The sequence below is a fragment of the Vulpes vulpes genome, unplaced genomic scaffold (genome assembly GCF_048418805.1).
Source record: "Vulpes vulpes isolate BD-2025 unplaced genomic scaffold, VulVul3 u000000652, whole genome shotgun sequence".
Classification (NCBI taxonomy): domain Eukaryota; kingdom Metazoa; phylum Chordata; class Mammalia; order Carnivora; family Canidae; genus Vulpes; species Vulpes vulpes.
In genome coordinates, this window is record NW_027325771.1 from 3,183,224 (window position 1) to 3,200,842 (window position 17,619).

The 17,619-nt window shown below is 38.3% G+C and overlaps 1 protein-coding gene across 7 annotated transcripts in view; it reads right to left on the reverse strand.

The window, feature by feature from the left end:
• The window catches only part of CDK7 (cyclin dependent kinase 7), a 38,765-nt gene that overhangs the window by 20,169 nt on the left and 977 nt on the right, over window positions 1–17,619 (reverse strand). For 6 of the 7 annotated variants that reach the window (XR_011999154.1, XR_011999155.1, XM_025981950.2 and 3 more), the window contains exons 3-8: window positions 11,404–11,437; window positions 10,452–10,519; window positions 9,033–9,101; window positions 6,717–6,827; window positions 5,652–5,770; window positions 2,587–2,686 (exon numbers count right to left, since the gene is read on the reverse strand). Coding sequence is in view for 5 of the 7 variants with exons in the window: in XM_025981950.2 (XP_025837735.1) it covers window positions 2,587–2,686; window positions 5,652–5,770; window positions 6,717–6,827; window positions 9,033–9,101; window positions 10,452–10,519; window positions 11,404–11,437 (501 nt within the window). In the remaining 2 variants the exon portion in view is untranslated. The remainder of the gene's footprint in view (window positions 1–2,586; window positions 2,687–5,651; window positions 5,771–6,716; window positions 6,828–9,032; window positions 9,102–10,451; window positions 10,520–11,403; window positions 11,438–17,619) is intronic. The other variant, XM_025981957.2, reaches the window with a different exon arrangement.

Sequence of the window (17,619 nt, forward strand, 5' to 3'; positions counted from 1 at the left end):
ACAGCCAAAATCAAGTACTAGAATGACAGCGTGCTGAAGATCAACCATATGTCAAGCCATTAGTTCTGCATCCTGATCATTTAAATGAAATAAAAGGCAGGCAGGCACATGCTGGTTGATCAAACTTTTGTATCACCATATTATCTCTAAAGAAGGCTCTACTACGGGTCTGAAAGATGCCCAGGTGACCTTACTCTAAGGCATAAATTGTCCTCCCTAAACTATAGACTTCTTGTTTATAAACTAAAATGGTATCTTTAAAATTGTGTAGACCAGGGCAGCCCCGGTGGCTCAGCAGTTTAGTGCTGCCTACAGCTCAAGGCGTGATCCTGGAGACCTGGGATCGAGTCCCACGTCGGGCTCCCTGCATGGAGTCTGCTTCTCCCTTTGCCTGTGTCTCCGCCTCTCTCTCTCTCTCTCCTCTCTGTGTATTCTCATGAATAAATAAATAAAGTCTTTAAAAAAAAAATTGTGTAGACCAGATATAAGGCAGTTGCTCAGTAGATAATACCCAAGTTTATTATTTTTTTAAAGATTTTTTTAAATATAAATTATTTATTGATAGACACACACACACACACACACACACACAGAGAGAGAGAGGCAGAGGGAGAAGCAGGCTCCATGCAGGGAGCCTGATGTGGGACTCGATCAGGGTCCCCAGGAACCAACCCCGGGCTGCAGGTGGCGCTAAATCGCTGCGCCACCGGGGCTGCCCTTTTTTAAAGATTTTATTTATTTATTCATGAGAGAGAGAGAGAGAGAGAGAGAGAGAGAGAGAGGAGGCAGAGACATAGGCAGAGGGAGAAGCAGGCTCCATGCAGGGAGCCTGATGTGGGACTCGATCAGGGTCCCCAGGAACCAACCCCGGGCTGCAGGTGGCGCTAAATCGCTGCGCCACCGGGGCTGCCCTTTTTTAAAGATTTTATTTATTTATTCATGAGAGAGAGAGAGAGAGAGAGAGAGAGAGAGAGAGGAGGCAGAGACATAGGCAGAGGGAGAAGCAGGCTCCATGCAGGGAGCCTGATGTGGGACTCGATCAGGGTCCCCAGGAACCAACCCCGGGCTGCAGGTGGCGCTAAACCGCTGCACCACCGGGGCTGCCCTTTTTTAAAGATTTTATTTATTTATTCATGAGAGAGAGAGAGAGAGAGAGAGAGAGAGGAGGCAGAGACATAGGCAGAGGGAGAAGCAGGCTCCACACAAGGAGCCCAACGTGGGACTCGATCCCGGGAACTCAGGTTCACATCCTGGGCCAAAGGCAGGCGCTAAACCACTGAGCCACCCAGGGATCCCCAATATCCAAGTTTAGATTTTCTGTTAGTCATTGCCTCTAAGTATGTTTAAGAAAAAGGATGTAAAAAGATCATAAATTGAAATGTATATTTGTGCTATTTAAGGACACAGTACCAGATTTATGCAATCCACCAGTATAAGTATTTGTGTATTCCTTTTCATTTAACAATCCAGAGGATGTTAAGAATGTAGATCAATTTGCTTCCAAAATGATTCAAACTATACTGAATACTTTGGTTTCATATTGGCTTATTTATTGTTGTTCCTGTTTTCTAGTTTAAGTAGTCTTTCAAGCTATAAAATATTTATGAAGGAAAAATAACACTTTAAAAAAGGTTGAATGCTGATAAAAAGCAAACCTTTTGAACTAAGCTGCATTCAATTATTATCTGTTTGGATGGCAAGATCTCACCACAGACTCAGAACTGTGTGGAGAGCATTTCCTGTTAAAACAGGAACAGTTTAAAACAGGAAACATTTAAAAAATAAATTAAAAAAAATAAAATTAGAGCTGCCTGTCAAATTCCTCATAATTTTAACAATGATTTTTTTTTCATTTTTTTAATTTATTCATGAGAGACACACAGAGAGAGGTAGAGATACAGGCAGAGGGAGAAGCACTGAGGGAGAAGTCCTGCAGGGATCCTGATGCAGGACTCAATCCCAGGACTCCAGGATCAAGATCGGAGCCAAAGGTAGACGCTCAATCACTGAACCACCCAGGTGCCCCACTTTAACAATGATTTAATCAACAGTGCCAATGGCTAGTAAGTCTGATGAGTTTTACTATAGTTATATTTCAGATTACAGAAATGATCTATAATAAAATCTTTACTGTCCTAAATGAGAGGTCTTCACATTTCACATTAACATTAATCAATAAAGTTCAATGGAGGAGGTGGCTTTGTTTTTTTTTAAATATTTTTAAAATTTATTTGACAGAGTGAGTGAGAGCGCGCGCGCGCACAAGCAACAGAGAAAGAGCACGCACACAAGTAAGGACAGCAGATGAGGGAGAAGCAGGCTCTCTGCTGAGCAGGGAGCCCAGTGCAGGGCTCAATCCCAGGACCCTGGGATCATGACCTGAGCCAAAGGCAGATACTTAACCAATTGAGCCACCCAGGTGCCCCGAGGTAGCTTTATTTATTTATTTTTTTAAACTGGTCTATTGTTGGCTTTTTATTGGAAAAACAGTGCTCCTCTGAGAATTATCTATGGGAAGATAATCTTACACAAGTTACACAAATACCTATTACAATACTGTAGTACATACATCAATCCTAGACTTACCCTTAGAAGCAACTCTGCTAATATACAGCCAACAGCCCACATGTCGACACCTACACCATACATTCTAGCTCCAAAGAGTAACTCAGGGGCCCGATACCATCTGAAGAACAAAAAGCAACATTGTAATTTTATGTTTACTTTTATTTTTTTTTTTTTAAAGATTTTATTTACTTATTTGACAGAGAAAACACAGGCAGGAGGAGTGGCAGGCAGAGGGAGAAGGCTCCCCACAGAGCATGGGTCCAATGTGGGACTTGAACCCAGGACCCTGGCATCATGACCTGAGCCAAAGGCAGACACTTTAACTGACTCAGCCACCTAGGCACCCCAAAAAACTGTAATTTTAAAATGGAATTACTGAAGTGTTTCTTGTAGAAAACTCCTAAGCAAAACATCATCCTACTGATCAACTTCACTTTTAGGGATAGATTAACTCAAGATAAACTAGCTATAAAACCAAGCAATTCCATACTAGAAATTAAACACATCCTTGGTCCATTTACTCTCCCATTCCTTGATGATTAATGCCTACTTCCTCCAGAAACTCACAACACCATTCATCCTCTAAGCCAATGACCTTATTTCCAGCTTTACTAAAAAGAATCCAAGTAATAGAAAGAAAGAAAAATTAAAAACAATTCCATGGACTCACCTATGGTCATTTGTATTTATACCATCTGCCTTCTCATCTGTAACTACAGATGAACTGTCCTGGACTGTTGTAATGCCAGTATGTCAACTTGGGGCACTAGGTACCATGCTCTCTTGCCTATTTCCAAAGATACTGAAATTCACTTCTTCCAGTATCAATGTTTTCTTCTTCACTAGACTTTTCCCACTAACGTACAAATATACCATTATTTCTTCAGTCTTAAAAAATAAACCAAAAAATTAAAGTAGCAAACAAAAACTTCTTTAGGCCCAACTTCCTCTAGCAGCTATCTCTACATTCTCTGGTTATTCTGAAAAGCTGCCTGTTTTTACTGTCTCCAATTACTATTATCTTTTTTAAACTCTTTCAGCGGGTGGCTGGCTCAGTTTAGATAGAGCATGTGACTCTTGATCTTGGCATCATGCGTTCGAGCCCCACATTGGGTGGCAAGTCTATTTAAGATAAAAATTTTTTAAATTAAAATTAAATTTAAACAAGAACAAAAAATACTTTCAATTAGGCTTTAATCCTACTACTCCACCAAAATTGCTCTTGTCAAGGTCATTAGTGATGTCCAAATCATAATTTAACAATTTTCAGTCTTAGTTTTAACTTGACCTATTACTAGCATATATATATATACCAGAAACTGGTATATGAAAAGCACTGGTAGGGCAGCCCGGGGTGGCTTAGCGGTTTAGCGGCGCCTTTGGCCCAGAGCATGATCCTGGAGACCCGAGATCGAGTCCCACATTGGGCTCCCTGCATGGAGCCTGCTTCTCCCTCTGCGTGTGACTCTGCCTCTCTCTCTCTGTTCTCTCTCATGAATAAATAAATAAAATCTTTAAAAAAAATAAATAAATAAAGCACTGGTATACAATACTTATATGTGGGTCCATTTTCTTCAGTTCCAAGAGTTCCTAAATAATGTGCTGTATCTCTCCAGCAAGTACATCAATAACCACTTATATCCTTTACTTCTTACTTAAGGCTCAGGTGATTGACACCCAATGAGATCTATTTTGAAAGTGCCAAGTTATTTATCTTTTTTTTGAGAGATTTACTTATTTATTTTTGAGAGACAGCAAGCTTGCACACATGCATGCATGCACAAGTAGGGAGAGGGGCAGAGAGAGAGAGAGAGAGAGAGAGAGAGAGAGAGAGGAAACCTCAAGGGGTAGGGCAGAGGGAGAGAGAGACTCCCAAGCAGTCTACCCACTGAGCATAGAGCCCAAAGCAGGTCTCAGGGCTTGATCTCACAACCCTAAGCTCTCAACCTGAGCCAAAATCAAGAATCAGACACTTAACTGACTGAGCCACTTAGGTGCCCCCGGTGACAAAGTAATTAAAAAGAACAGAATATTTAAAGATCTTCTCAGATCCTTAAAGAATCTTGGAAATAAATAAATGACATTTGGGGATGCCTGGGTGGCTCAGTGGTTGAGGCCTACATGCCTTTGGCCCAGAGCATGATCCTGGGTTCTGGGGACTGGGTCCCTCTTTGGGCTTCCTGCACGGAGCCTGCTTCTCCCTCTGCTTATGTCTCTGCCTCTCTCTGTGTATCTCTCATGAATAAATAAATAAAATCTTTAAAAAAAAAATACATTCTGACTAGAATTATAAAACCTACTGTCCATATCTATTTCATGTGATTTTTTAAATTTTTTATACATAAAAAGTATAAAAGAAAACATAAGTAGAAATAATAAGATAAACCCAAATATCAATGCACTGCTTTATTCAGAAAATTTTCTTTCTTCTTCTTCTTCTTTTTTAATAAAGCAGTAACAGTTTTATTAAATGAGGATACAGAAAAAGTTCTCAGGGGTAAGAGAGGTCCCGACAGGGTTGCTCTATTTAGACCATTTTCATTCACACAGAGTGAAATAAAACATGAAATAAATCAGTGACTGACCTATAAAATAAACACAGGTCTCCCAAATCAGGTGAATATGTAAAAGAATAGCCACTATAGTTCCAACTTACCTAACTAAACTGTAGAAGTAGTATAAATTAGTCCCAAAAGTTATTAGACAAATGCCTGAAAATTGAGTTAGTTCAACTCCATCTGAAAAAATGCCTGTAATTATTTCATTGTGGTTAAATAAACATAACATAGTTATATTTTTAGTAAAACACCACCAACAATTCCTAACTCTACTGGGATATTTCAGAGAAGCCAAATGATGCTCATTTGGGATTCATATCTATACAATAGGGGCACCTGACTGGCTCAGTGAGTAGAGCATGTGACTCTAAATCTCAGGGTCCTGAGTTCAGCCCCATGTTAGGCCTACAAAAAGCTTACTTTAAAAAAACAAAAACTAAAAAAAAAATAAAAATAAAAATAAAATAAAAAAACAAAAACTAATCCTGCAAAATATAAACTCTCAGTTTTTTAAGTGATTCTTACCTGGTTACAACCTGATGTGTATAAGCTCTATTGGGGCTCCCAAAGGATTTGGCCAGGCCAAAATCTGCCAGTTTTAGAACACCATTTTCATCTAGCAACAAGTTGTTTGGTTTTAGATCCTGTATCATGGAGGTTTTAAATAAACAAGTAAGCAGGAGGGAGAGAATACCATATACCATATACCATTTATTACTTAGTGAGACCTTGGGTTTACCTACTTCACAGGGTTGTTGTGAGGATTAAATTTAGTGTTTTTTGTAACGAGCCTACTATGACAATGAGGAATTCAATAAATAATTGCCGCTATTAATTTAGTAACAGTAATACACATCAACTTCAGTAAATAAAAATATTATGCATTTAGAGAGAATGAGGAACATATTCCTCAAAATCTATACTAAAAAGATATTAGCAATAACCTGAAAGGGATTCCAAGTTTAGGGTACAAGAATTACTGACTATAAATTATATATTCTTAGCTATTTATCTAAATAGAGTACCTAAAAATATCTACCTATAGAGAGTGTCAGCCTTGTTTCAATAGCTAAATATTTCTAATACTGACTCAACCATTTCAGAAACTTTATTTCATTACTTCACAGAATTTTAGAGTTACTGAAATATTGCTGTTCTAAAAATATTTTAGCAATGTATAATTTAGCCCAGTCTCTCACTGTATTTTTTTTTCCTGTCACAACAGTATAGCATAAAGAATACTGGACTTAAAGCCAAAAAACCTAGATTCTAATACTCTGTTGGTTATCAGCTACTGACCTTGAAAAAACTATAACCTTGGTTAGGTGACACAGCAAATTAGCTATTCATCTATGGAAAAAATGAAGAACTGGGCCTCTTGCATTTCTAAATTTTACACAGTATTTTACAGTCCTCATTAGCACCACCTGGTGGAATAACTGAAGGGAACACCCAGAGGAAGACGGGATAAAATGGTCCGGCTTTATTTTTAATAATATAAGTATTTAGACCAAATATTTATGTAATAACTGGTTACATAAAACTTGACTAAAATGTAAAAAATCAATCATAATTGGTTAAAAACCTTACCCTATGTAGAATCCAGTGTTGATGTAAATATTCCAACCCTTGAAGAGTCATCAACATGTAGGCTTTGATGTGTGATGGGGTCAGCACAAGACTATTATCCTTTATTATAACCTGTAAATCCAGTATATAAAATACAATTATTCCAATTAAATCACATCATATAAAATCACACACAGACATATAATGAATTTATCCATCATATGGGAGAATCTGAAGAAACACTGCCTAACTCTCCTTAGGAAGCAGTGTCAGAATTTCCAGATACGGAATTTTCCAGTTAGGTAAAGTATCTGCTGGGGCTTTTTCTCTTCTACTTCATTGTTTAAAAGGCATTAACATGGTGAACATCTGTTGTTTCGCTTGCCCCAGGATGTACAGCCCTTCTGATAATAGCATTCAACATTCCTTTGGGAAACCATCTGTTTAAAACAGGACTGACCACTACCTGTGGCCTCTAGAGGCAGATACATGACCCAGGCATAGCCAACCACCATACTCAAGCCTGCTGTCTAGAAGACTGCTTTAGAGATGGACATGTGATCCAAGCTAATCAAACAGGCCAAATACTTCTAGAATCAAGGGAACAAAGCACCTTCTTTCCTTACAGATTATTAAACTCTAAGGATATAAGCCACTATATTGAGAAATTATGCCCATGAAGGAAGATAAAGAAAATAGAGCTGAGTTAAAGTGCACAACTGAGTTCTCATGCATTGAGAACTGTGCTTAAGGCCAGTTTATTAAAAAAAAAAAAAAGAAAAGCCAAAAAAAAAAAAGAGAGAAAAGAAAAGAAAAGCCAGTTTACTCCTAAACTTATATGTTAGCTAGAAGTTATCATTTTCTTTTTTTAGAAATCCTATTTAGAGGGGCAGTCCGAATGGCTCAGTGATTTAGCACCTGCCTTCGACCTAGGGCATGATCCTGGAGTCCCGGGATCGAGCCCCATATCGGGCTCCCTGCATGAAGCCTGCTTCTCCCTCTGCCTTGTGTCTCTGCGTCTCTCATGAATAAATAAATAAAATCTTTAAAAAAAAAAAAAAGGAAATCATATTTAGATAAAAGGTATCCAAATTGGCAAGAAGTAAACTTTTGGTATTTGCAGATGACATGATACTATACATAAGAAACCTTAAAGACTCCACCAAAAAACTACTAGAATTGATAAATGAATTCAGTAACGTTGCAGGACACAAATCAATACATAGAAATCTGTTGCATTTCCATATACTAATAATGAAGTAACAGAAAAATTAAGAGAACCCCATTTCTAAAAAAAAAAAATCAGATTTAGGCAAAATATGCCCTTTCTAGTGCACAGTTCCATGAGTTTTAACAAAGACATCCAGTTGTGTAACCATTACCATAATCAAGATAGAGTTCTTTTAACTCTCACCCATACCCCAATCGCCCCAGGCCCCTCTATGCCCAATACTTCCCTCTACTCCCAACTCTGACCACCACTGACCTGATTTCTGTTTCTTTAGTTCTTGCCTTTTCCAGAACACCAAATAAATGGAATCATATAATACACAGACTGGACTGAGCCTGAGTTCTTTCATTTAGCACAATTTATGTGATGAGATTCCTCTCTACTGTTATATATATATGAGCAATTTATTTCTTTTAATCCCCAAAGAGTATTCCATTTTAAAGATGTACCACAGTTTGTTTCTATATTCACTAGATGAAAGATATTTGGATTGTTTCAAGTTTGGGCAATAATGAATAAAACTGAACATCTGTGTACCAATTAATTTCTGGGTAGACATATTTTATTTCTCTTAAATACCTAGCAGTCATATTGCTAGATCATTCTTTAGCAGTGTATTTCACTGTTTAAGAAACTGCCAAACTATTTTCCAAATTGGCTGTACCATTCTGCATGCTCACCAGCGGTGTATGAGAATTCCAGTTGTTGTTAGTTTTCGAGATTCCTTAATTAGTATTAAGGAAAAGCCTAAGATCTCATTTTCTCAAAAAAACAAAACAAAAAACTTGGCTTTCAAAAGGATGATATTCTGTGATAATATGGAAAAGAAACTCTAAATTCTCAAGGGCCTAATACTCATTTCTCTAAAAATAATGTCAAGAAGGTAGAGGGAGCTTGGTAGATAGAAATGTTTTGAAATCCAAATCTCTGTATCTAACACTGGGAATACGGCTAAATGATTCAGAAGATCCTTTACTTAGGAGTACGTTCACATTCCAACAAAATTAAATATTCCTTTGAATAACAGTACCTTCGAAAGTAGAAAATAAACAGGTTCTCTTTTGATAAAAAAGAGAAAAAAAATCTCTTAGGAATCTTAATCTTACCTCTAGATCAGTTTCCATAAAATCAAAGACAAGGCTAATATTAGATTTATGCCCAAAAGCATCAAGGAGCTGCAAAGCAAAATTCAAAAAATAAATAAATGTGATTTTCTATAAAGTACTTGAAAATATTGTACCAACTAATTTTTAAAAATTTAAACAAGCATGAAGACTGCTGATAATACTCTGTTAAATCTGATTTTATTAAATTTGACACTTATCCTTTTTCTTGCTAGGAATTAGTAACTTGAGGTGTAAAACTATTTTTTTTTAAGATTTAAGAGAGGGACGCCTGGGTGGCTCAGCGGTTGAGCGTCTGCCTTCAGCTCAGGGCATGATCCTGAAGTTCCATGAATCCCACAAGGGGCTCCCTGAATGGAACCTGCTTCTCCCTCTGCCTGTGTTTCTGCCTCTCTCTCCGTGTCTCTCATGAAAAAATAAATAAAATCTTAAAAAAAAAAAAAAAAAAAAGAAGAAGAAGAAGAAGAATATTTAAGAGACAGAGAGCACAGCAAGGGGAAGGGCAGAGGCAGAGGGACAAGCAGAGTCCCTGCTGAGCAGAGAGCCAGACTCCAGGCTTGATCCCAGGAGATCCCGGGAGTTGGAGATCATGACCTAAGCCAAAGTCAGAAACCAAATCGATTAAGCCACGTAGGCACGCCTCAACTTTACTATTTTTAAAAAGTCACTAAATACTTAAGCTCGTGCCCCAAATTTTGAGAGCTATGTTTAAGAAACAAATAATTGAAAATCTCACCTCAATCTTCAATTCTGTGCTCAGTTTATAAGAAAATCCTATAAACAGCAATGGCAGCTATCATTCAATATATGCATTCTCTATGTCAGGCTCTATTTCCAGGTACTTTATATGCATTCAATCAACTAGTCTGGGGTGCCTGGGTGGTTCAGTTGGTTAAGTATCCGCCTTTGGCTCAGGTCATGATCCTGGATGCCCAGTCCTGCATCAGGCTCCCCACTTAGTGGGGAGTCTGCTTCTCCCTCTATCTCCCTGCTTGTGATCTCTGTCTCTGTCTCTCTCTCTAATAAATAAAATCTTAAAAACAAAACAAAACAAAAAAAATCAACTAGTCTTGTCACAACCCTATGAGGTAAGAATTATGGCACCGAGTTATAGGGAAGCTTACTCAAGGTCTTATACATGCTAAAGCTCTCTAGGCTTCAAAATGATTTTTGACATAATTAGGCTATATGCCAATATTAAATGTTTTAATATTTAATGCTTTTAAGACAACTGCCTACAGGACTAAAGAGAATAGGAAATACATATTATCCTGATAAACTGTAAAGCTTTTTTGCAAGGCTCACCTAAAACAATTCATCTTGCTCAGCATTCAATCAATATCTACCTCATTCAGAAATGGCAGGGTCCCAGATCCCAGAAATAACTCATATCATACTCACACCAATTATATTTGGATGGCTTAGCTCCTGTAATAATTTTATCTCTCTTAAAGCTGTTCTGTTTATACCTATATGAAAAAGCAAAGCAAAATGTGAAAAATAATGCTGAAATCTCAAATCTCCTTACAAGCATATTTTTTGGGACAAGTTAGTCTTTCAGGAAATGACAGTGAGTACTCCATAGAAAAATACAGGCTATTGGACAAATTGTTTGACATTTGTTTTTTTTTTATATTGCTTTATTTTGAAAATAGCTTAACAATGACCATGATAATTATTCATTTTGTAGCATATCACTTAAGAAGACTGCTGGAATAACAATGTGTCAGTGTGTAACATTAAAGGAATAAGTCAATAGCTTCCTCTTTCTTGCATTATACTAGGAACAGATCCTGGATGCTAACAGCAAAATAGTGGTAAGACAGTACCTTTCCTAATACAAAGGATAGAACTCAAAAATAAGTTCTGGTACTGCCTATTATATATGGAGAGACGATGGGTTCTGTTTTATAAAAACTAGTTCTTGATGACTAAACAAGACTTAGCACACAAGGCTTTGGAAGAAGGGTAAAAACATGTTTTCTTCCATTCATCATCTATTTCAGTGTGAGCTTTCTGTACTTCCATGACGTTGTATCCTGATTTTTCAAATTAGAAGGCCAGAAAAATAAAAAACTGCTTGCAACAACATCTTAAAGAGTAATGAAAACAGCAAGACAAGCCACTATAACCTTGTTGCCTTCCATTTACTCAGATGACTTGAATGACTTACATACTCTTAACATCCAAATGGTGGGTATCACAAATATCCTGTCTCTATCCTGAGTCTCCACCCTGAGTTTACTCTTCCAGCATCCCGCATCTAGAATCTCTCATAATTCCAATACTCTGCTTATTTCCTTAGTGAGAATAAAAACTTTTCCTGCTCTGTCAGATTATATTAAATACTCACCATCTTTAGCTTCTGATCTATGTCCAAGTTTAATCTGGCAAAAGGGGGGGAGGAACCAACACATTAAAAATATGTTAGCTTATTTACACTTAATGCATAACATATAAACATATAAACGCTTCAGAAATGTAAAGGCAAAATTAACAATATAAGAAAGGACCAAGTACCTACTATTCCTTGCCCCTTAACTTTTTCAATTACACATTCAAATAACTGAATTAAGAAAATAAAGGTCTCCTTTATCTTTGCAAGATTAAATGTAGAACTGTAACTGAGGGCACATTAACAACAAAATCCTTTCAAGTTAGCCTACTTGGGAGGACATAAGTGATGTTATAAACATAAAATTACATGTTTAATATGCCCCATAATATGCTCCTAAGGAACACATTTTCAAAAAGCAAAATTACAAGGGCACCTGACTGGCTTAGTTGGTTAAGTGTCTGCCTTCAGCTCAGGTCATGATCCTAGGGTCCTGAGAACAAGTGCCCCATCAGGCTCCCTGCTCAGCAGGAAGTCTGCTTCTCCCTCTCCCTCTGAGACTCTCCCTGCTTGTGCTCTAAGTAAATAAATAAAATCTTTTAAAAAAATTGAAAAAAAATTGCAAATTATGATGGATACAAAAAATGGCTAAACTGTCATCACCATTAATACAGATAAAAACCACAGGGATCCCTGGGTGGCGCAGCGGTTTGGCGCCTGCCTTTGACCCAGGGCGCGATCCTGGAGACCGGGATCGAATCCCACGTCGGGCTCCCGGTGCATGGAGCCTGCTTCTCCCTCTGCCTGTGTCTCTGCCTCTCTCTCTATCTCTCTGTGACTATCATAAATAAATAAAAATTAAAAAAAAAAAAATTTAAAAACCACACACACACAAAAAGCGTAAGAAATTTCATTAATAGGTTTAGGCTTACACCAGTCTCTTAGTCACTGCTTTATACAATGACTACATATAATCATAATAAAAAATACCCAAAACAAAATTTATTTCTGGAAAAACACAGCTATTCTACCTTTAAAAATATCTCCCAGATAAATGCAAACTGGTGTAGCCACCGTGAAAAACAGTATGGAGGTTCCTCAAAAAATTAAAATGTAATTACCACAGGTTTCAGTAATTCCCCTACTGTGTATTTACCAAAAAATATAAAAACACTAACTCAAAAAGATACATGCACCCTATGTTCATTGCAGCATTATTTACAAAAGCCAAACTACAAAAGCAATACAAGTGTCCATCAATAGATGAATGGATAAAGATATATACACACACACATACACAGGAATATTACTCAGTCACAAAAAAGAATGAAATCTTACCAGGTACAACAACATGGATCTTATTTCACTAAGTGAAATAAGAGAAAGACAAATAGCCTATGATTACATTCATATGTGGAATTTAGAAAACCAAACAAACCAACAAAGAAGAGACAAACCAAGAAACAGACTCTTAACCATAGAGAACAAACAGATGGCTATCAGGGCAGGTGGAGAGGTGGATAAGGAAAATAGGTGAAGGGGATTAAGATTACACATGATGAGCACTGAGTAATGTACAGAATTGCTGAATCACTGTGCTGTAGACCTGGAACTAATGTAACACTATATGTTAACTATACTGGAATTAAAATTTTAAAAATAAGATTCCTGGTAATGATAAAAATAGATTAAAAGACATAAATTACAGATATCTCCCAGCAATATACTACAAACACTTTTTTTTTTTTTTTTTAATTCACGAGAGACACAGAGAGAAGCAGGCTCCATGTGAGGAGCCCAAAGCGGGACTTGATCCCGGATCATGCCTTGAGACGCTCAACCACGGAGTCACTCAGGCGTTCCTCTCAACAGCATTTTTTAAAGAACACTGACAAATCGATTTTAATTTTTTTTTTAATTTTTCTTTATTTATGATAGTCACACAGAGAGAGAGGGAGAGAGGCAGAGACACAGGCAGAGGGAGAAGCAGGCTCCATGCACCGGGAACCCGACGTGGGATTCGATCCTGGGGCTCCAGGATCGCGCCCTGGGCCAAAGGCAGGTGCCAAACCGCTGCGCCACCCAGGGATCCCTGACAAATCGATTTTAAACTTTACACAGAAATATAAGGGGCTAAGAACAATTTAAAAATTTTTTTAATTCTCTAAACACAATAAAAATATATTAGTTTCATGAAGCCATCTACTTCACCACTAGGATTAAATATCAGTATTTTGCCACACTTACTTCATTACTCATCTTTCCCTTTCTTATAACAAACCACAGATTTCCTAAGATTTCATCCCCATGTACCTAAGTAGGCATCTCTAAAACGTAGATATTTTCAGGATTCCCTGGGTGGCTCAACGGTTTAGCACCTGCCTTCGGCCCAGGGTGTGATCCTGGAGTCCTGGGATTGAGTCCCACATCAGGCTCCCTGCATGGAGCCTGCTTCTCCCTCTGCCTGTGTCTGTACCTCTCTGTGTGTCTCTCATGAATGAATGAATGAATGAATGAATGAACTAAAAGTCTAGCCAAAGACTGGGAGATGATACCTGCAGTGCATATTTCTGACAAAGGATCAACGTCCAGAATATAATAAAAAATTCCACCAAATAGGAAGAAAAAAATTCAAGCACCCTAACAGAAAAACTGTTAGAAAAAAATCTAAAAAGCCAATAAATCTAAAAAAAGACGATCAATCCAACTGGTATCCAGAGAAATATTAACTGAAATAATCATATACCAATTTTGATCCAGGTAATTGACAAATGTTGTAAAATCTGACAATACAAACATAGTAAGAAAGTCGAGGGAGATTAGTCCAACCACTTTTAAGAACAATCTGACAATACATGAGGAGGCTGATGCTGAATATTCCCTAAAACAGCAATAATTTACAGTTGGTTTCAAATATGGATATATTCTCTAAAGAAACTCACACGAACAGGCATGTCTGTAGAACTGTAATAAGGGAAAACATAAAAAATAACAATAAAATAGCCTAAAGGTGTATCAAGAATTTGGACAAATTTTAGCGTAGTTATAGGATGGATTCTAATCACCGATGATCATAAATAAAGCACATCTACATGTTTTCATGTAGAAGATTTCAGAAATAAGACTGATTCAGAAAAACAAACTGAAAAAGAATATTTATATATGGCGGGTCAGTTAGCTATTGAGAGAAACAGTCTAAAAGGCCACCAATAGAAGACTGGTTAAATAAATCAGGCAGCATAAATTCCATATGATCTTTTTAAAGAGATGAGATAGAGATCAATGATATTTTATTTTTTTTATAAATTTCAGTAGAGGGACGCTTGGGTGGCTCAGCGGTTGAGCGTCTGCCTTTGACCCAGCACGTGCTCCTGGAGACCTGGGATGGAGTCCCACATCGGGCTCTCTGTATGGAACCTGCTTCTCCCTCTGCCTGCGTCTCTGCCTCTCGATCTGTCTCTCTCATGAATAAATAAAACCTTAAAAATTTTTAATTAATTAATTTCAGTAGAAATGAAATATTCCACTTACCCTAAACGTATTTTAAAAGCCTAAGATACAATAGATGAAAGAACACAGAATATACATTACTTGTAAAATTAAACATTAAATGTTAGTAGTAAATGAACAAGTATAAAACTACAACAAAAAAAACTAGATAATGTCTAAAATGAAGTAGAGGCGAGCACTCAAGAAATAATGATATAAGCATAGTATTTAATGAAAAATAAATAAATACTAGAGGAAAACTATAGGAGTTGTAAGTGATTGCCCTAAGGAGTGAAAGACAGGGCTAAGAGTCAAGTACCTTAAAAAGCCTAGGCCTTTTAACTTTTATTAAAACCACGATGACATATCTGACATAAAAATTAAATATAAAAGAAGATTCCATTTTGAGTAACCTTCAAGGGGTAAAAGTCTATCAAAGAGAAACAGGAAGGGCACCTGTGTGACTCAGTTGGTTAAATGTCTGCCTTGGGCTCAGGTCATGATGTCCAGGGTGCTGGGATCACCCTAGCATAGCTCCCTGTTCAGTGGCAAGCCTGCTTCTCCATCTCCCCCTGCCCCTCCCCCCTCAAATGAATAAATAAAAACATTTTTTTAAATGTTACAAAAAGAAACAAGATGAATTCTAAATCCCAATTTACTTTAAAAACAAGCAAAAAAGGGATCCCTGGGTGGCGCAGCGGTTTGGCGCCTGCCTTTGGCCCAGGGCGCGATCCTGGAGACCCGGGATCGAATCCCACGTCGGGCTCCCAGTGCATGGAGCCTGCTTCTCCCTCTGCCTGTGTCTCTGCCTCTCTCTCTATCTCTCTGTGACTATCATAAATAAATAAAAATTAAAAAAAAAAAAAAAAAAAAACAAGCAAAAAAAAAAATCCCAAAATAAAACAAACTCCCTTAGGGCTTTCAGACAACTACAGAACTCAGTATGACAACACTGGAAAGATTTTATCAGTCAGGTTAATACACTTTTTTTTTAGGTTAACACATATTTTTAGTTTTATTTATTTGCCAGAGACAGCAGAAGCAGGGAGAGCAGCAGAGGGAGAAGCAGGTTCCCCCTGAGCAGGAAACCCCGTGCGGGACTCAATCCCAAGACCCCAGGATCATGACCTGAGCCAAAGGCCAACGAGGCCTACGCTCAACCACTGAGCCACCAGGCGTCCCAAGGTTAGTACATTTTTAACATATATCTACAAATGTACTGGACATGGTTCTAAGTATAATTTGAGTGGAAGTAAACAGACAATAAGCTTACAGGTAAGAGAATTTCAAATTTTGATAAATGTCATGAAGATAATGGAGACCTATAACAAGGAACTGAAAGTAGGGAGGCACACCTATAGAACTAGTGGAGGCCTCTATGTGAGAGAGATGGTCGAATGAGATCTAAAACTTGCCAAATTTTAGAGAAATATATACTCACCAGAAGGCAAGCAAATCCAATGATCCCAGGAATGAACTGAATTTAATTTGTCAGGGGACAAAAAGGGTCAGTGTGGCTAATATAGTGAACCATAGTTAGAATCGAAAAGTTAACTTCAGAAAGGGTCAGAATAGACCAGGCTTTTACACAGGAGTAGCTACAATGCTGTATGACACAATTCAAGTTGGAAATGAGAGGAGAGACATCAGAAAACGTAAAAAGAGGGCAGCCCGGGTGCCTCAGCGGTTCAGCAACTGCCTTCAGCTCAGGACGTGATCCTGAAGTTCTGCGAGTCCCCATCAGGTCCCTACAGGGAGCCTGCCTCTCCCTCTGCCTGTGTCTCTGCCTCTCTGTCTCGTGAATAAATAAATAAAATCTTAAAAAAAAAAAAGTAAAAAGATATTAATAGCATGAATAATTATGGAGAGGACAATAAGGAGTCAGGTGCAGGTGAATCAGGGGGATAGGCTTCAAAGGGGTCAGGAATTTTGAAGGGGAAACAGGTTCAAACAGCAAGACGCGGAATAATAAACATAATAATAAACATAAGGAGGCGGAAGTCACCTACCCCACCCACCAAAGAGGCCTGGAGATGTGACAAAAACCGTCTCTCTCCGAGAAGATCACTGATTTCAGGAGCACAGGAAAGAACCAGAACCTGGCAGCAGAACGCCTGGACTTAAATTCTAGTTTGAGCAATTAGCATGTGCGTCATTCTGACAAGTTATTCGCTCTCTCTTAGTCTCAGCTACCTCCGGTGCAAAATAAACACCCTTTACCTACATCACACGGCTAGGTGGAGGGCTACATGAAAAAAAAAAAAAAGCACAAAACATAAAACAGGTAAGGGAAAGCATCTGACAGGTAGGCACATTAGCGACATATGACCCAAGTTTCTTGAATGAATGCAAGTTAAAAAAAAAAAAAAAAAAGCTACTTAATTAATATTTTTAGGGACTCCCGGGTGGCTCAGTGGTTGAGCATCTGCATTCGGCCAGGGCGTGACCCCGGGGTCACCGATCGAGTCCTACGTCGGGCTCCCCGCATGGGGCCTGCTTCTCCCTCTGCCTGGGTCTCTGCCTCTCTCTCGCTCGCTCTGTGTCTCTCATGAATAAATAAATAACATCTCAAAAATAAAACGAAATCATTCTTAAACAACACACATCAACGTCAACGCTCACGCAGGCCTTCCAAGGAAACGCCGATGCGCGCAGCGGGCGCAAGCGTGGCCGACACAGGCGCCTGGGGAGGTCGGGGCCCCACACAACGGCGCGTGCGACCTTCCGAGACCCGAGCGCCAACCA